The sequence below is a fragment of the Aedes albopictus genome, chromosome 2, assembly GCF_035046485.1.
Source record: "Aedes albopictus strain Foshan chromosome 2, AalbF5, whole genome shotgun sequence".
Lineage (NCBI taxonomy): Eukaryota > Metazoa > Arthropoda > Insecta > Diptera > Culicidae > Aedes > Aedes albopictus.
The window spans coordinates 201437837-201458761 of NC_085137.1; the positions used below are offsets into that span (position 1 = coordinate 201437837).

The following is a 20925-nucleotide window of genomic DNA, read 5'->3' on the forward strand; positions in this document are numbered from 1 at the left end:
ACGCCCAACCGAAAAATAAGTAAAATTTTTACTAACTTCACTTAAATCACATCAACCTGGTTAGCCATCGAACAGAAGCACTCATCATGCTGGCTTGAGTCAAGCATTCCTGGCAAATGAATGACCGTGACTCCTGGGAATTTCCTACATACAAGTAGGTAGATACAGTGACCCCACACCGATGAATCACCTTAAATTTTGTACACTATTTATGAATCACCATGTTGATCAAATGGAGTGATCCATAAACTGTGGTCATTTTTGCCGATTCATAAATTGTGGGGTCACTGTAGGTACACTCCATAAGCGCCCCATTCAATGCAATGAACAAGCTAACGAACGACAAAGTTTTTCAGCCTCTGATTGGCATCGCGCACGGGGCCCACCTCTCACTCTGTCACTCTCTCTCTATCACTCTAGCTGGAGGAAGAAAAAGTGTTGAGATTTTCAGTGAATGACTTGTGCTTTTTTTTCAAACCCGAAGCTGCTAGCAATTAAGGGTCTCTGCGCCACGTCGCCGCACGACAGCTGTAAAGGATTCGGGGGTGAAACGCACTAGTTGGGGATGATTCGTATTTATTTAAACATACAACAAGATATACAAGATATACATATAAATTCGTGAATGTATTGCCAATACTTTGGAAAAAAAACATTGACATAGACAAACTTAGCGAAAACACGACAAACGATCTGGAAAATTACATAAAAATCGCGTTATAGCAATTTATCCATTCATCTCACCAAATAAATGATATGGTTCTTATTCTTCTTCTTCTTCTTCTTCTTCTTCTTCTTCTTCTTCTTCTTCTTCTTCTTCTTCTTCTTCTTATTCTTCTTCTTCTTCTTCTTCTTCTTCTTCTTCTTCTTCTTCTTCTTCTTCTTATTCTTCCTCTTCTTATTTTTCTTCTTCTTATGACGAGACTAGCGCTCAAGCTCTATTCTTGTAGATCTACAGAACCTTTCAAGTGCTCATAGCTTGGAGGCCTTCCATTTATTACTTAAGACTCACGGCGCACGTATGGGTTTTGTACCTGTAGGACGTTTGCTCACTATCGCCACCTACTTAACGATTTGCAAAACACAGTGTAATAATATTGGGCGACCACGTGTTCTTGATGATTATTTAATCGCAATTTATTCCAAGGCTGCATGTCTGTTTGTCTATTCCTCTACAACGTTCAATTGAACTCACATGTTAGCAGAGCTTGAACATCAAAATTCCTTGAAAAAAAAAACAAGGGGAAGGGCGTTTAGTCTCGACAGTGCATATGACCCCAGGTCCCCCTAGAAGGCTGGGTTGGCCGCTGCTGCTGCTTTCGTTCACCCGGTTCGCTCCATAAATTCGCATTGTGTTTGGCACCGGGGCATCGTCATAATGTGACCCTTTCGGGAAACGTCCTTCACCGGGAAGAGCGTAGAGCTTTGCATTTCAATGACTGCGAGCAAGTATGGCGAAAAAGTGCGGGGATGAGGCTGAGTTGGTATGTGGCATTTAGTTAATTAGTTTTTTTAGGTGGCTTCAAAATTTTAACCATTTGAGATAACAAGGACGTTTCAGAGGACTTATGTGCATGCTTTAATTATAGGTTTTTTTTTCGTGAAATCAAAACAAATCTTTTTCTTGTCATGAAATTAGTTGAAAATGTGTAACAGAGTTAGTGTTTATTCAATGAAGGTGTTTCCAGCATTCTATTGTTGAGTCCAATTTTGCACCTTACTAATTACTACGTCTCACAGCTTACCACTTTTGGGTTACTTTGAAAAATTTACTGCAGGCAATATCATTGTAGGTTCTCAGGTTTTCGAGATATGCTGGGTAGAGTTCAATAATAATAAGATGGCACACGTAATTTGTTATATGTTCGAAAAGCAGTCCCAAGCAACACACATGGTTACAAAACAGTGACAGCAGCGTATGTAAGGGTTGCGCAGTAAGTCACAGTGACTTCTGTGCAACCCTTACATACGCTGCCGTCACTGTTTTGAAACCATGTGTGTTGCTTGGGGTACGCTAGTTCTGAATAAGCCCAATTCTTCGTTTCGCCAATCGGGACTAATCGTTCTCAAACATTGTGACAACCTAAATATGGCAAAAACGAGGTGAGCTTAGGCATTTTTACTTGCGACCTGCTTTCGGTCTACACATTGCTTTAGGAGCATTTCAATGCGTATGCTAAGCAAATGTGTCGTCGTTGAGCAATGCTTCGAACATAGGCAGGCATCTTTCACAAAGAAGCATGGCACAAAATGCCGGAGGCACTTTCATTCAGATACACACACACAGCTGTGCTACACGATGTGGGTTAAGCCTTTCCGGTCAGGACAAGTGCCGAACTAGGGGTGAAGAATGAATAGGTTTCCGGTTTTCTTTTATGGTGTCTAGAGCGAGCTAGAACGCAATGTGATGAGAGCATCTGACGGTTTGACGTTCGTTCATGTGTATGCAATTGGTTCAGTAGTTAAGATGTTGAAATGCATTTCTAACTTACAGCTGGGATTATGTTTTTGCTTTACATGTGTTTTGGCTGAACCATTCGAGTTAAAAACATTTCGCAGAATCAATCTTTATACGGGTTTTAAAACATATATCGATTTTTCGTAATGTTATGGTAATAATGAATCTTTTTTAAGGGGTCTTTATGGGATTCTGATGAAATTATTCAAGAATGAGGACTTCAAGGCTTTCTGAAGGACTTCCTTATGAATAGTATTTCTCATAAAATTCCTTAAGGAAATTCTTAAGGGATTGCTAATGAACATCCTGACGGAATTTTCCTTGGCATTCCTAGAGCTTGGTTGACCGCCCGTGGATGCTACTCCAGTATCGCCAGCCCAGCTACTCTCACACAAAGAATCAATGGAATATCTGCCGGGGACTAGCAGACATCTTCAGTGTGTGAGTGGTGGTGATCTTCTATTTTTAGGTAACAATGGCGACTGCCACGTCAGGTTGCAGTTCAATGTGGGGAAAGGGAAGGAAGTAATGATTACAATCGTTTGTATCCACAGCAGATTGAATATACCTCTGCGTCTACACAAATGCATGCGGATGTCGGATTGTTGGTGGGATATGGTTGACAGAGGGTTCACACATTGGTGCGTGAATGTCAGGCGTAAGGTGAAAGATTAGTGTGTTTTTGCAACTTGGAACTATAATATTGCATTTTATACTTGCCGTTTCAGTGTCACTACGACCAACTTTTCCTCACTATAAAAAGCAGTTGCATTATGATTCATAATGTACCTCATATTTGGATTGCATTATGAATCATAATGAAATTGTTTGGCCAACAACCTGTGTTTCCATGTCAAGAGCTTGAAAAACTGTGACGGTTATAGCAAAGCTTGCTTGATTCACGTGGACGTGGATGATCCCGTTCAACCACAGGAAGCATGATGATTCTGATGTAAATGATCCTATTACAGTGATGCAGCAGCTTTAAGTAGTTGTATCCGCTTCAAAAAACATCACGACTTACCTTTAAACTACATTGTTCAACGGCAGCAAAACTACCGAAACAAGGATTCCTGCATGACGTTTTGGAAGAATTACTAGAGGAATTCATTGACGAATCTTTGCAGGGATTCCTGGAGAAATCTCTGGAAGAATTTCTGAAGGAATCCTCGGAAGAATCCGTGGAAAAATTCCTGGAGAAATTCCTGAAGAAATTTTTGGAGGAATTCATGAAGGAATTCATTGTTGAATTCTTGGAGGAATAATTAGATAAATTCCTGGAGGAATCGCTGGAGGCATTCTTGAAAGAATCATTGGAAGATTTTCTGGGGAAATACCTTGGAATAATTTCTGGAAAAACCTGTGGCGGCAATCCAGAAGGAATTCCTGGAAAATTTTCTGGATTAATACTTGGAGTAATCCGTGGAGGTGTTCCTAAAGGAATCCTTGAAAATCTTGAAGATAGCTTTGGAAAATTCTTGAAGCAATCCCTTTTGTAATCCTAGGAGGAATTCCTTAAGGAATCCGTGAATGAATTCCCAGAAGAAATTCCAGGAGAAATCCCTGATGAATTCCTAGAGAAGCTCCTGGAAAATCCCTGAAGGAATCCCTTATTGGCACACCGTTTTGCAGTCCAGAATTAATTGCTGGAGGAATTTCTGAAGGATCTCCAGGATAAGTTCATGGAGCAATTCCTGGAGAAATCCCTAGAAGAATCCCTCTTGAATTGCCCAGAAGTTTTTCTAGAGAAATTCCTGAAAAAAATATGCTGGAATTCCTGGGGGAATTCATTGAGAAATTTCTGGAAAAATATTTTCGGCTTCCTGGAGGAATGATTGAAGGAACTCTTCGAGGAATTTCTGAAAAAAATCCAAGAGGGATTTTTGAGGAATATCTGAAGAAATTCATTGATAAATCCCTGGAGAAATTCCTGAAGATATTCCTGGTGAAATTTCTCGAATAATTCCTAGTGGAGTTCTTGGAAGAGATCCGGGAGATTTTTTTCTGTGGAGGAATTCTTGCAGGAATGCCTAGAGGAATTCTTGGAGGAATTCCTGGAGGAATTTCAGGAGATTTTTTTTTCAGAAATTCCAGAAAATTCCTGCAGAACTCCATGGAGGAATCCCTGAAATAATTTCACTAGGAATTCCTGGAGTAATTCCTGGAAGAGTTCCAGGAGAAATTTCTTTAGGATTTTTCTAGAGAAATCCAAGAAGGAATTCCTTGAGGAATCCCTGCAGAAATTCCTGGACGGTTCCCTGTGGAAATTCCTGGAGGAATTTCAGAAGCAATTTCTGAAGCAATTTTTGGAGGAATGAATGAAGGATTTCCTGGAGGATTCCTGAAGGAATTCTTTGAGGTGTTTTTGGAGAAATATTTTAGGCTACCTAGAGGAATTCCTGGAGAGATTTCTGGAGGAGGCTCTGGAGGAAAACATGAAGAGTTCAGGCAGAAATTCCTAGTGAATTTTCTGGAAGAAATCCTAAAGAAATTCCAGCAGCAACCCCTGAAAAAGTTCCTGGAGGATTCCATGGAGGTATCCCTGGAGGAATTCCTAGAAGAGTTCCGTGAGAAATTGATTTAGGATTATGTGGAGGATTCCGTGGAGGCATTCCTGGAGGAATCCATGGAGGAATTTCTGAAGGAATTCTTGGAAAAAATCCTGTTGAAATTCCTGGAGGAATCCATGGAGGTATCCCTGTAGGGATTCTTGGAAGAGGTCCGGGAGAAGACTAGAACTTGAAAGAGTTCCGGGAGACATTCCTTTAGGATTCTCTGGAGGACTTCTGGCAGAAATTTATAGAGGATTTTCTGGTGGAATCCCTGGAGGAATCCCTGGAGCAATCCCTGGAGGAATTTCTGATGTACTTCCTCGGCAAATTCATTCTTTCAGGATTCCAGGAATTCCAGGAAGAATTTCTGAGGGATTTTTTGAGGAATTTCTGAAGAAATTTATTAATAAATCCATGAAGAAATTCCTTGAGAATTTCCTGGAATAATTCATGGAGTAATCCTTGGAGGAATTTCTCGAGGAATTGTAGGAGGAATACCTGGAAGAGTACCGTGAGAAATACTTTCAGGATTATCTGGAGGAATCCGTGGAGCAATTGCTGAAGGCATCCCTGGAGTAAATATTGGAGGAATTCTGACAGACATTTCTCAAAAGAAATTTCAGGAGGACTCTCTTGAGGAATTCTTGGAGTAATTACTGGAGGAATTATTTGAAGAATTTCTGGAGAAATATATGAGGCTTTCTGGAAAAATTTCTGGAGGAATGTCTGAAAGAAGATATCATTGAGAAATTTCTGGAAGAATTCTTTGAGGAATTTCCGAAAGAATTCTTTGAGGAATTTCTGAAAGAATTCTTTGAGGAATTTCTGAAGAAATTCATTATTAAATCCCTGGAGAAATTCCTGGATGATTCCCTGGAGGATTTTCTCGCAGAATCCTTCGAGAAATTCCTGGAGGGTTTCCTGAAACAGTTCCAGGAAAAAATCCTTTTGGAATCCGTGGAGGAATTCCTGGAAGAAATCCCTGGAGGCATCTTGGAGGAATTTCTGGAGGAATGTCTGAAGGAACTTCTCGAGGAATTTCTGAAGGAATACCTGAAAGATTTTTTCGTGGAATTTCTGAAGAAATTCATTAATGAATCCCTGGAGGAATTCCTGGAGAAATTCCAGGAAAAAATCATGAAGGATTCCCTGGACAAATTCCTTGAGGAATTTTTCGAAGATTTCTTGGAAGAGTTCCGGGAGACATTCCCGGGGGTTTCTGGCAGAAATTCCTAGAGGATTTTCTGGAGTAATCCCTGAAGGAATTCCTGGAGGAGTTCTTCCTCGACAAATTTCTGGAAGAATTCCTGGAGGAATTTCTATGGGAATTTTTGAGGAATTTCTGAAGAAATTCATGGATGAATCCCTGGACGAATTTCTGAAGAAATTCCTTGAGAATTTCCTAGAAGAATCCTTGGAGGAATTTCTCAAGGAATTCTTGGAAGAGTTCCGTGAAAAATTCCTTTAGGAATTTATGGAGGTATCCGTGGAGCAATTCCTAGAGGAATCCCTGGAGAAAATATAGGGGGAATTCGGAAAGACATTCCTAGAGGATTTTTCTAAGAAGAAATTTTAGGAGGGATCTCTGGAGGAATTCTTGAGGTATTTACTGAAGGAATAATTTGAGGAATTTCTGGATAAATAAATTAGTCTTCCTGGAGAAATTTCTGGAGGAATTCCTGGAGAATTTTTTTGAGGAATTTCTGAAGAAATTCATTAATGAATCTCTGGAGGAATTCCTGAAGAAATTCCTGTAAAAAACCTGGAAAAATTCCTGGAGGATTCTGTGGAGGATTCCCTGGAGGAACCCCTGGAAGAGTTCCGGGAGAAGTTCCTTTAGGATTTTCTGGAAGAATCCGTGTAAGAATTCCTGGAAGAAATCTCTGGAGGCATCTAGGAAGAATTTCTGGAGAAATGTCTGAAGGAACTCCTCGAAGAATTTCTGAAGGAATACCTGGAAGAATTTCTAGAGGAATTTCTGAAGAAATTCGTAAATGAATCCCTGGAGGAATTCCTGAAGAAAATCCTTGAAAAAATCCCGGAGGAGAAATTCCTGGAGAAATCCGTGAAGAATTCCCTGGAGAACATCCTCGCGGATTTCCTGAAAGAAATATATGAGGCTTCCTGAAGGAATTACTGGAGGAATATTTGAAGGAACTGCCTGAAGAACTTCTAAAGGAATTGCTAGACGAATTTTTTGAGGAATTTCTGATGAAAATCATTAATGAATCTATGGAGGAATCCTTGCAGAAATTCTTCAAAAAACCCCTGAAGAAATTTCTGGGGGAATCCGTGGAGGATTTCCTGAAGGAATTCCGTGGAGGCATCTTGGACAAAATTTTTTGGAAGAATTCCTGAAGGAATTCATGTACGATTCCTTGGAGGAATCTCTGTAGCTTGCAAAAAGGATTCTGATCGAAATTTTCTATCTAGGAATTCTGATTTTGTCTACTCTAATTCTAGCGTACTCCAATTAATTGTCCCAGATTGAAATCCTTTGACCATCACAATTTTCTTTTAATTGGTAATTTTCTCGAAATATTCCGTCGCATTTGATACGTTTAAAAAATTTTATAAGAGTCGAGATAATGACTTCATATTAAAGTTTCGCATTATCTTGAAATCATCACCATCCGAAGCCTTCTCCAGAATCCCAATATGAAGTACTTGGCGATGTTAGCACCACAGCATGTTGAAACCCCTTCTTGGGAATTCATATTGCGTGTAAAACACCATGATTCTATTTTGCACCATGATCATATTTTGCACCATCATTGTAGTGCCTCCCCTAAGCAAGAACCCTGCGCACGCTAGTGGGCAGGGCCCGTCAGTGGGTGAATCGCATATCAGCCGAGACGTTCAAAATTGATCCCACACTACTGCATCTATCATTATGTGACATTTGGCAATTGTGCATTAGGAAACCGCAACACGGCTGATTGTATGCAAGGCCTACCAAAGAATAAGCGAAAGTTCTCAAATAGGGTAGTCTGAGTGTATGTTATATCATCATATCACTGTGCATCGTTCTCAAAGTTCGCTGCAAAGTGTCCCTAACCGGATACAGATTGACGCAAATCTTCAAAGATAGCTAGCAAGATTCCTTGCCAGACGATGATTTCTGGTGTGCATTGATTACGAAAAAGCTTTCGGCCGTCTCAATCACAAAAATATGTGGGGATCTCACAGGCGCAAGGGTGTCGCTGAGAAAATCTTCGGCCTCATTGAAGCACAGAACAGGGTATTTCCGTGCAGAGTATTGCACAACAATCTCTTGACCGGTCCTATTCAGGTCATCGCCGGAGTGAGGCAAGGATGTATACTATCACCGCTACTGTTCCTCATCGTTGCCGACGAGATCCTGGTAGATACCTTTTACCATGGAGCACCTAAACCTCAAAAACGGTGAGTCGATAAGGAGAGCGTCCAATATAGCTCTGGTTCTCACAAGTTCCTACCTCATGCTTCCACGGGTCAAGCGATGACAAAGACCGCCAGCTAAGAGTTGTGTGCTTAGCTGGTAGTGCAGCCTGGGCACTGTTGTCCTTCTGACTTCAGCTAGATTGAGGAGGTACGATCCGAGTGTCTGTTCACCAAGGAGGTGCGGCTCAAACAGCGTCTGTTCTGGCATTCAGCGGCTGAGTAAGAAACGCTGCACTACGCCCAGCTAGATCCAAGGTGGTAGCCCCATCAGCGTGGTCGTCCCAGTGTTGGTTGGGACGTTAAACAGAACTGGTACGATGGCTCTCCGGCGAGACAGGAGTGTTGGCGTAGGCCCAATAAGCCACCCGTAAAAATCCCCATTGCGAATAACATAGGAGAAAATACGACTCGATACAATCGGCAAAGACCCACGCGACGAAATAAGGACTACGATTGGAAACTCGGAACATGGAATTGCAAGTCACTAGGTTTCGCAGGATGTGACAGGATGATCTACGACGAACTACATCCCCGCAACTTCGACATCGTGGCGTTGCAGGAACTTTGTTGGACTGGATAGAAAGTGTGGAAAAGCGGGCATCGAGCGGCTACCTTCTACCAAAGCTGTGGCACCACCAATGAACTGGGAACAGGATTTATAGTGTTGGGCAAGATGCGACAACGTGTGATCGGGTGGCAGCCGATCACCGCAAGGATGTGCATGTTGAGAGTTAAGGGCCGTTTCTTCAACTACAGCATCATCAACGTCCACTGCCCACACGAAGGGAGCCCCGATGACGAGAAAGAAGCGATCTTCGCGCAGTTAGAGCAAACATACGATGGTTGCTCGCCGCGTGACGTGAAAATCGTTGTCGGCGACATGAACGCGCAGGTAGGAAGGGACGAAATGTACAGACCGGTAATCGGGCGAAACAGCCTGCACGCCGTATCGAATGATAACGGCCAGCGATGCGTAAACTTTGCAGCCTCCCGTGGTATGGTAGTCCGAAGCACCTTCTGCCCCCGCAAAGATATCCACAAAGCCACCTGGAGATCACCCGACCACCAAACAGAAAACCAAATCGACCACGTTCTAATCGACGGTAAATTCTTCTCGGATATAACCAACGTCCGCACATACCGCAGTGCGAATATAGATTCGGATCACTACTTAGTCGCTGTATGCATGCGCTCAAAACTTTCGACAGTTATCACCACGCGTCGAAGTCGAACGCCGCGGCTCAACATCGAGCAACTTCGTAACGTAGAAGTGGCTCAAGACTACGCGCAGCAGTTAGCAGTGGCCCTACCAACGGAAGAGCAGTTTGGCGCAGCTACACTTGAAGATGGCTGGAGGGACATCCGATCCGCCATAGGTAGTACCTCGGCTGCAGCACTAGCCTTCGCGACTCCGAATCACAGAAACGACTGGTACGACGGCGAATGTGAACAGTTGAAAAACGAGAAGAATGCAGCATGGGCGAGAATGCTGCAACACCGTACGAGAGCGAATGAGGCCCGTTACAAGCAGGCGCGGAACAGGCAGAACTCAGTCTTCCGTATGAAGAAGCGCCAGCAGGAAGAACGAGATCGCGAAGCGATGGAAGAGCTGTACCGCGCAAAGGGCACACGAAAGTTCTACGAGAAGCTGAACCGCTCGCGCAGAGGCTTCGTGCCACAAGCCGACATGTGCCGAGATAATCACGGGAATATTCTCACGAGCGAGCGTGAGGTGGTCGAGAGGTGGCGGCAGCATTACGATGAGCACCTCAATGGCGACGTTGCAAGTACTGAAGGTGGCGTGGTAACAGATCTAGGAGTATGTGCACAGGACGAAAGACTTCGTGGAGCCTCGTAGCCGTGCGGTTAGGGTCACCAAGTTTATAATCGCACCATGCTATGGGGTGAGGGTTCGATTCCCGCTTCGGGCGTTGAAACTGTTCGTGAGAATAGTTTCTTCCCCGTTTCCACTAGTGCATGCTCCGTTGTCCGTTGTCTAATGTTAAGTTTAAAACAGTCTGTACAGCCGAAAGCTGAAGACGTTGTCCGTGTCTTTTTTTTTTCAAGAGATTGAGGAGGCGGTTGGCCGGTTGAAAAACAACAAAGCCGCTGGAGCAGATCAACTACCAAGTGAGCTTCTAAAATACGGTGGAGAAGCACTGGTGAGAGCACTACACTGGGTCATTACCAAGATTTGGGAGGAGGAAGTATTACCGGAGGAATGGATGGAAGGTATCGTGTGTCCCATCTACAAAAAGGGCGACAAGTTGGATTGCGGGAACTACCGCGCGATCACACTACTGAGCGCTGCCTACAAGATACTCTCTCAAATTTTATGCCGCCGTCTATCACCGATTGCAAGAGAGTTCGTGGGGCAATATCAGGCTGGATTTATGGGTGAACGCGCTACAACGGACCAGATGTTCGCCATCCGCCAGGTGTTGCAGAAATGCCGCGAATACAACGTGCCCACACATCACTTGTTCATCGATTTCAAATCGGCGTATGATACAATCGATCGAGAACAGCTATGGCAGATTATGCACGAATACGGATTCCCGGATAAACTGACACGGTTGATCAAGGCGACGATGGATCGAGTGATGTGCGTAGTTCGAGTATCAGGGACACTCTCGAGTCCCTTCGAATCTCGCAGAGGGTTACGGCAAGGCGATGGTCTTTCGTGCTTGCTGTTCAACATTGCTTTCGAGGGTGTAATAAGAAGAGCGGGGATAAACACGAGTGGGACGATTTTCACGAAGTCCGTTCAGCTGCTTGGTTTCGCCGATGATATTGATATTATTGCTCGTAAATTTGAGACGATGGCGTAAACGTACATCCGACTAAAGAGTGAAGCCAGGCGAATCGGATTAGTCATTAATGTGTCGAAGACAAAGTACATGATGGCAAAGGGCTCCAGGGAGGAATCACCGCGCCCGCCACCCCGAATTCATATCGACGGTGATGAAATCGAGGCGGTTGAAGAATTCGTGTACTTGGGCTCACTGGTGACCGACGACAACGACACCAGCAGAGAAATTCAGAGGCGCATTGTGGCAGGAAATCGTGCCTACTTTGGACTCCGCAGAACTCTACGATCGAATAAAGTTCGCCGTAACACGAAGTTAACCATCTACAAAACGTTGACTAGACCGGTCGTCCTCTATGGGCACGAAACATGGACCCTACGTGCAGAAGACCAACGCGCCCTTGGAGTTTTCGAACGGAAGGTGTTGCGTACCATCTACGGCGGAGTGCAGATGGAAGACGGGACTTGGAGAAGGCGAATGAACCACGAGCTGCATCAGCTGCTGGGAGAACCAACCATCGTCCATACCGCGAAAATCGGGAGGCTACGGTGGGCGGGTCACGTCATCAGGATGTCAGATAGCAACCCGACTAAAATGGTTCTCGAGAGTCATCCGACCGGTACAAGAAGACGTGGAGCGCAGCGAGCTAGGTGGGTCGACCAAGTGGAGGACGATCTGCGGACCCTACGCAGAGTGCGGAACTGGAGACAAACAGCCATGGACCGAGTGGAATGGAGGCGGCTACTACAGGGGATACTCAAAATAACTGGGACAGGTAAAATTTTCACTTTTCAAAAAATGTTCAACTCGGTGTAACTTTTCGAAAAGGGCATCAAATATTCTCAAATTTTTACTGTAAGTTCATCAACTAGTTGTGTATCAGAAGACAAAATTTGGAAAAGATCGGGCAATTCTACACAAAGTTATAAAGATTCTAGAAAAAGGTATAATTATTCGATAGCCAACTTTGAGCTGTTATATCTCCGGATTCAATGAACCGAATGCAATGAAATTTTGATCATTTATGACTAATATAATGAACTTTGAAAAACAGTTGACTTGATTTGAAATTATTAATAAGAAAAAAAAAATATAGTGATTTCTTTTATTCTATGATTTTTTAGTAAATTTATCTATTTTTCATGTGCATCCCATTACTTTTTCAATTTAATGCCGGCTATTTGGTAGCTTTCCTTTGAAACATAAATATATTCAAGTCAATTAGAGGGAATTTAAATGAACTATAATTACTATCTCGAATTTTGAAACGATGATGAAGTTTTGGATAAATTAGTATTATATCAGAAAAATAATCAATTCGTTATAATTTTCTTTTGTGTAAAGAATTTTAAGTTATGTCAAAAGTTTTTGATAGCTCATTATATAAGTCATTAATGATCAAAAATTCATTGCATTCGGTTCATTGAATCCGGAGATATAACAGCTCAAAGTTGGCTATCGTATAATTATACCTTTTTCTAGAATCTTTATAACTTTGTGTAGAATGGCCCGATCTTTTCCAAATTTTGTCCACTGATACACAACTAGTTGATAAACTTACAGTAAAATTTTGAGAATATTTGATGCCCTTTTCGAAAAGTTACACCGAGTTGAACATTTTTTGAAAAGTGAAAATTTTACCTGTATCAGTTATTTTGAGTATCCCCTGTATGTACAACAGAGGCCACCTCGGCCTTAGCCTGACCGGTAAGTAAGACCTAAACCTCAATGACTTCGAATTGGCGGATGCTCTAGCTTTCCTTGCTCAACGACACTCACTGATATGCAGAGCTAGCTCGATGATCTTGCCGAAACCAAGACCAAATCGTTCGATGTAAACACGGTAAACTTTTCCAGTTTTACGGTAGCTAGTAAGCAGTGGAAAATGTTGAAACTGAAACCATCCAATAGCGGCCGACGGTAGCCAAATGCGGGCTGGTGCACGGATCAAGAAGGACAAGATAATTCCAGAGCGAAAGTGGAGGTGGGATGGTCACACTCTACGCAGGGTCGGGAATGAAATCTGTAAGCAAACGTTAGATTGGAGCCCAGCAGGACATCGCAGCACAGGCAGGCATAGAGTCAACTAAGAAATAAAGGAAGTAGTCAGAAGTAATCAGATCGTTAGAATATTACCGGCCTCACTGAAGTACAGTGCCAATGATTTCTGTTGGAATTTTAAAATGGATTCATGCATCAATTCCTCTGAGGTTTTTCTTGTATTGCCGAGGCTCTGAGATTTTATAAGTATTGCCGATTATATTAGTTAAGAGATTTCTGAAAGTACTGAAAAATACCAAAGGATTTAAGATGATAATCATGAACGTTAAACTGGTAAATTCAATAAAAGAAATAAGCTAAATCGAAAAAAAAACATGGCTTACAAGGACAACCAGTACGATAAATTAAAATCAGAAAAAGAAGATGCAAATGTGAATAAAATAAATGATAAACTTTCTGCCAATTATTTAAAACGAAAAACTTCTTCAACTCCGGCAAACACCATGCCGCACAGAAACATTTCCGGCCTTCGGCACACATGTTTTTGATTAATGTGCCCATGAATATGCCAGAACCGAAGTAAGAAGAAGAATATGCTGAAAGTCATTACGGAACGAACGTAATGCCCTACGATGCGCAACCATCATCATCTCTCGAAGCAAGACAATGTTGCGATGCTATGCTGTCGCGTGATAGCAGCAGCAGCATGCGAATGGATCGTGGGAAAAATGTCCTTCGCAATTACAATCAAAAGCGACATATTTTTGCACTTTTATCTGATTTTACGCTTATGATATATTTAGGTACGCTTTTCGCGTGTTGGCAGGACGTGGGTGGCCAGGCCATGCCTCGGTGTTCCTGGGTTGTTGGTTAGGTGCCGATGCTTTTCGTTGGCACAAACGACCCTGAAGAGTCCTTCACCCGCAAAGCAAAGGGGTAAACGAAAGGCGCTGGAGTTTATCGCGATGAAGTCACAAGGCGAAAATAGCGGGAAGATCGGATGATTTGAAAAGTTTCCGAAAATTATGCCTCGGTGAACGAATCGATAATACGGCTCGAATTTTAATTAAATTAATTATCCCTCTTTGGAAGGTATGAACGCAATTATGCGATGCAGAAAGAAACAAACACGCAAGTTTCGATTTACCTATGTTTTGCTTTTTAATTGTGTGAATTTTCAATCAAAATATTTAAATTTTTTATTCGTATATTTCATATTTTCGTAAGATTGGAGTGTTTTAAACATATCTATTTGGAATGATTTTTTTTTAATTCAAAAATCTTAAAATTCAATTTTTTTTTTCTCAAAGTAAAGATATGTTTTCAAACATCAGAACGCATCTTCTAAATCACTGTTTCGATCGGTTCAATTGATTCTACAGGAAATTGGCTTGCTAGAAGAGTATAAGCGACCCGGAAATCGAGACACTGATAGTCCTCAACTGCAAGTAAGTTGTTGCTTTTTTCGAATCTTGTTTGACCTTGTTTGGTTAACAATTCGATGATTTTTTCACGTGTGACTTTTTGACTTGATAATTTGTTCCGTTTGTATCACCATATTAATTTTAAAAGTGTGCATCATGCTATAAAATGTTCCGATAATCAGGATTACGTTCCAGTGATTTTGTGATTCAAATGCTTCAGCAAAGTGTTGGAATGGTCTATTTATTTATTCGAGTAGCTATATGTCTAGCTATTCTGTAGAGTGTAGAGGGTAGCCAAGATCGATCCAATCTAGGATAATATAATATTTAAATTGCGAAAAAAAATCCTCGTGTTCCGGTGGGAATTGAACCAGCGACTCCCAATTTGCTGGCGCACCTGTCCTTCAATTTACATTATTGCATCCGGAGGAGTGAAAAGAAGCAAACCATTTGCGTTAGTGGAAGCGAGATCACTTTTACGCCTGTAAGGCGACGGAGATGGCCAAGTGGCTCCATAGCTTGGAGGAAAGAAGCGCCCGTCTTGCGAATTCGGAGTTGTGGGTTCGATTCCCACCGGATCGTGTAGGATTTTTTTTTCGCAATTTTAATCTCAATTTGTTTATTATGCATGCATTTCTGCCGTGTACATGGACAACAAAGCATTTAAATATTGTAATTTCCACTTGGCTTGGTTAGCCTAAGTAAAATCGAGAAACTGGCATATCTAGACGTACTTTTCACGTTCACGTTCGTACTCACTAAGGTAACGTGATATTGTCGTCGCGGTTGAAATCCGAAGTTTCCCCACTCGCAACAACCGATTTTTCTCCATTTCCAACGTAAAACCCAACGTCGGACGTAGTGCGCTCTCAAGTAACATTGAGTGCTGAACAGTGAGAGTATTAGCTGGACAAAAGCTGGTTAATGGTGTCAATGGCTGAACACAATGACAGCTGAATATTGGTCTAAAGTATGGCTTGTTCAAGCTCTTTAATCAGCAATACATAGATGGCTGAATATCAAGTTGAATAGAACATTATTCATCTGGGTAACCAGCTTTAAACATACACCAACATGCAGAATTAATCATCAGTTGTTCAAACTTTAATCAATTAATTTTTGACAGCTGACCCAAGCATGGTTTTCGTGAAGTCCACATAGCTTCATCAGCCTCAATACAGACTAAGTTCAACTTATGTTCTTGACTATTCAGAAACAACAAGTAATGCTCTTGTTTTCGATGATATGTATACAATTGTGTGCGGTGTAGGTGCTAAGGCGAATGACTATAAATCAGAAGGTCCGAGTTCAATTCCCAGTTTTCTCACAGATCAATTTGTACATTCCTATACATCTCTTCTGGAAATAGACATAGTTAATGGTAAAAATAGGATCACGACAGCGTTTATATTTTATTTTTACACAATTAATAAATTTAATTGATTACTGATTAAGTGCATATTAGGCCTTGAATCAGCCTTCCAATGAACCTCAAATCAGCTGAATAAAATCACCAAAATTAGATGTTTAGTAGGCTGACCAGATTTGTCCCGTTTAAATACGGGACACATTTTGGAAACTCAACAAAAAGGAAATCATTGTCAAAAAAACAGAACTGCATGTTGTTGATAATGCTATTCCAGTTGGAAAGAACGAATAATTGAGTCAAAAACGTTAAATATGCTTCAGTGACGAGTGTTTGAAAATTTTGCTGTCCCGTTAAATACGGGACGGATGGTCAGCCTATGTTTAGGAGCGTTATAAAGGATTGTACCTCTTGTGCTCAACTGTTATTCAAATGAAGGCTGATTTATAATAGTTGGAGAAACGTTTGTACAGCATCAAATTGTTACCTGGGTAGACAGTGGACCTGGTCCTCTATTGGCCTCTATTGGACAGTGGACCTGGTTCTGATTTGGCGATTGGCAATCTGGACCACTGTGCGTCGATGTGATTCTGAACAATACTAACACTATTCAACAGACAACACATATAACGCGCTGTGGGTTAGTTTCGAGTAGGATGAATATGGGAGCATATATACTTTGTCAGCGTCACCTGGTGGCAAAAGTCGAGCACTTAAGATGTCTGCATACATTTGGCATCGTTTTCCCATACAAACTACAAGCTTGTTCAGCTCCCTTTTAGGCTTAATCGATTTTGCTCAAATTTTGAACGTATCTTCAGTGGGTCCAAAACAACCTGTTCAGAATGTGAGACTTGGCATTTTATTTTTATTTTTGTTTTCCATAAAAGTGTGGGCCACCCTACTGTAAACTCACAGACAAACAGACGTGACACCCTTCAAAAGTGCTTCAGAAGGCCGGCTACAGAGGCACGTTATCCTCCATTTGGGACATTTGTGCCATCACAGGACACTTGTGCAATTACAGGGGATTTATGCAGTAGTGTGCGTGTTATCCATAGTGGCCGACAGTGTACCGCGCGACAATAGGTGGCAGCGTGTTCATGAAAAAGACATCCGGCAAAACTTTTAATAAATTTCTTCTAAGAGTTGCGTCTTTTTTGTCTGTGGTAAAGTCTTTATGAAGTTTGGCATATTTCGCTTAAAGAAGTTGACGATAAATATTATCATGCATGTACCCTATAGAGCATCAGTTTTGACTAGTCTGATGTTTTTACCAGGGGGGTTGACACTAGTATTGCCAAGCCGAAATATCCCAGGATAAAGACGAAAAAATCCGGTAAAACCCGCAAAAGTTTTGCGTGTTTTACCGGCTTTTTTTTACTTTTTTTCGTTTTTTTTTGTTATTTCAGCTTGGGAAAACTAGTGTCGCTCACTCGCCCCTCAGATTTTTACCTTAGTGCGTTATTCAACCTTTTGCGATCTGAATCGGTACAAATATTTACTAGTAGAGTATAATGATAATCGCTGTAAATTATACAGAGTATGATTGAAAAATAGAAGAAACACATGTTTTCATTTAAAGCCAGCTCCTATATGTCTATTTTGGCCAGGGTGCCTCTAATTTGGCCACTCGCATTTCCCTTAGACTGGTCGAAACCGGTGCACGTATCCTAATATACATATTTTTTCATATATTTTACTTTGAATTAAAACTTTCTGCATTCGGGTCACACGTGCTGGCTATCTCTTCCAGGATCTTGCCCATTAGGCTAAGTATTAAATTCAGGTGACAGAGTGATTTCTAAAGAAGGGATTCTTAGCAGCAACATGGGGAGAGTCAATTATTATTATCATTCCATTAAAACTATTTTAAATTTCCCAAAGCCCTCAAGGGTTCAAAGCGTCGCGTCGGAACAATTTGAATCAGAAAAGTGACATAATTAATATTCTAACAGTACCATGGTAGTGCCACACGTTCATGGACTTCTATTCTAACTTAATGCGAATCCAGTACGCCCTTAAAATGGTTATACAGCTGCTTCCACCCTCACACCTCAAGTATCACTATGACCAGCCCTAACGTATTCATCGTTTTAGCGGTGGAAATTTTCCGAGCACTGACACACAATCAACCGAAACGACTCCACAACGATAGCATGTAAACAACCAACGGCGCCGGGCGGGGGAGTTGGGAGAAAATACCCATTCGGATTTTACCCCTGGAAAGCAGCTGGCACTGGAAAGACACAAAAAACGGCACGAGAAACAAAAAGAAAACATAAGAAAGCTTTTCAACGTGCGCAAGCGCTCTCAGGCTGGTGGGGAGGATATTGAATGAGAGAAGAAAGCAAAGGCTCAGTCCTTGATGATAAGAGCTTTACCTACAGTTTCATGTTAGGGTGAGCCGTGAGCGGTTGCTCTTGTGAGAAATTTTGAGCTATACTAGTTTCTCTATCGATAAGTTTTTCAATACATTTACTCAGACATTCCAGGAAGTTTTTTTTTCTTTCAAAGAATTTATAAACTTTTTCACACAGCCGTTCAACGTGGAGGTTTTGAAAATAAAAATTGTCCCTCAATCATCAATAAACATAATGATTATTGATTATTGTAATTGCTGTGGTTTCCGAATGACAACATTCTAATTAAACTGCAGGTACTTGGCCAGAGCAGCCATGGACGACAAGTTTATGATTTGAAAGAATAAATTTCTCGTCGCTCTTAATGATGGTTCACCCTAATGCATATCCTCGGTGGACATGTGAATGAATGAATGAATGACTGAAAACGTGGCGTAGAGCTCGTGATACGTGACTAAAGCTTTTGCTCAAGAGTATGAAGCATGAATTCAAATGCTGGAGCTTATTTGTTAGATTGGTTAATGAAATGTGTTGAAGTGCCTATTTAGAATTATTTTTTTCACATGTATTTAATGAGTAAAACACCTTGTTAAAATCTTTACCTGTGTGATATACTTTTTGACTCGATGAGTATAACTATGCAGAGCAATTCACCTGTCTGTTTATTTTCGACAAAAATCTACTGCTTATCAACTTTCAAGAGCTGCCTGGACATGCTATTATCATCATAATGTTATTGAGTTGATGCCTTAAAGAGATACCACTAAAAACAATATTTGTTTTGCTGAAACCCATCTTTACAGCATCTCAAACAAACAGAAAAGCAATTCGTCACTAGTAAATCCACGGGGAGTCTTTAATTTATGACAATTTATTTCGACAACATAAATCCCTCTCGTATCGTTGATAGTGACGAGGAGAAGCTCCATGATAAATAGCGAGCCAAAGCTGACAGTTACCATGTTGGTCGGTACCCCCGCCCACTCGCTCTTCCATTTGCTGAGAAACGATCTCAACGCCGACAACAAATTGAGTCCATTATAATTCTTTAACCGGACACGAAGGCCCTGCGCTATATATACATTCTTTTGGGCTATCGAATAACATGTATCACGTTACAGTTCTCGTGGGGATAGACCATAATTATAGGCTGGCATGGGACAAAACACTAGAACGGATACTGCCTTCAAGACTAGAACTTTCCTAATGGAGGAAAATGAATTACTAATTAGTTACGGGACATTAAATTCAATTGTGATCTTTGCGTCTGCAGTGATTTAATTGTAATTAGCAGCTACTAGAGTTAAAACCCAAAGGAATCCATATACGTACCATGCGATGCATTGTTGATTAATGGTGGATTTATTTCAATTACCAGAAAGGATTAGATGTTGATAACATTTCATAGGTCTCCAGTTCGCCTAGTGGTAAAAGCTGCGGATCGCCAATCTGGAGTCCAGATTGGCGAATCTGGAGACGGCTGGTTCGATTCCCGTTCCGGTCGGGAAAATTTACTCGCCTCCCTAGGTATAGTGTATCATTGTGCTTGCCTCACAATATACAAATGCATGCAGGCAATTATTAACTGAGGAAGTGCTCAAAGAACACTAAGTTGAAGCGGGGCAGGCCAAGTCTCATTGGGGACGTTGAACCATAAAGAAGAAGAAGAAGGAGGGGAAGAACATTTCATACACATTTCATGATGTGCATACATACAGGGGCTATTCAAGAACTCCGAAATGTGTTCTTCACGATTTATTAAAATATGCTTATTTGGGGGCCCAAACAAAAAAAATATCAATTCACACATCCTGAATTAATAATTAATTGTATATTTATATTTATAATTATTGTTTAGGACTCCCAGAAGCTATGTTTAAAATTTGAGCAAAATCATGTTACAAAAATATTTCGTGAACACTATATGTTTTGTATCTACCACACCAAAGCAAGCTCTTTGTGCTTGTATTAGCGAAGAGCGTAAAATATTATAAGATTAAAATGAGCGATAGTTTCAAAACAGCTAAATGGTTTCTATCAGTGTTCACGAAAACTGCAGTGCATCAAACAATTGTCCGTACAGTAATTTTTTGATCAAAATAATTTTTCATTTCAATGTTTATTATTATTATTAATATTTATTAAAGACACTTTACCACTTATGTGGCATTCGTGTCTGGATTTCAATGTTTACAACTTTTTTATACGTCAATCAAAAACGCTGAAATTTTGACCAATCATTTTTTTGTTGATTATTAACCTGGGCTTGTTAGGGGAATATCTGTAAATAAAAAGAAAATCGCGTTAAGTACTGTTCCTTTGAATTCCACTAAGAATTTGCATCCTCTGACAGATACGTATTTCGACCTCAACTGTAAGGTCGTCTTCAGTGTCTTGTCGAGTCAAGTACAAGACACTGAAGACGACCTTACAGTTGAGGTCGAAATACGTATCTGTCAAAGGATGCAAATTCTTAGTGGAATTCAAAGGAACAGTACTTAACGCGATTTTCTTTTTATTTACATTTT

The 20925-nt window shown here is 41.1% G+C and overlaps 1 protein-coding gene across 5 annotated transcripts in view; it reads left to right on the forward strand.

Moving 5' to 3' along the window:
- LOC109400338 (sodium/potassium/calcium exchanger Nckx30C) overlaps positions 1 to 20925 on the forward strand; it is a 297046-nt gene that overhangs the window by 181341 nt on the left and 94780 nt on the right. For 3 of the 5 annotated variants that reach the window (XR_009997612.1, XM_062850998.1, XM_062850999.1), the window contains exon 3: positions 14627 to 14692. The exons of the other annotated variants lie outside the window; for them this stretch is intronic. Coding sequence is in view for 2 of the 3 variants with exons in the window: in XM_062850998.1 (XP_062706982.1) it covers positions 14627 to 14692 (66 nt within the window). In the remaining variant the exon portion in view is untranslated. The remainder of the gene's footprint in view (positions 1 to 14626; positions 14693 to 20925) is intronic. 5 annotated transcript variants of the gene reach the window in all.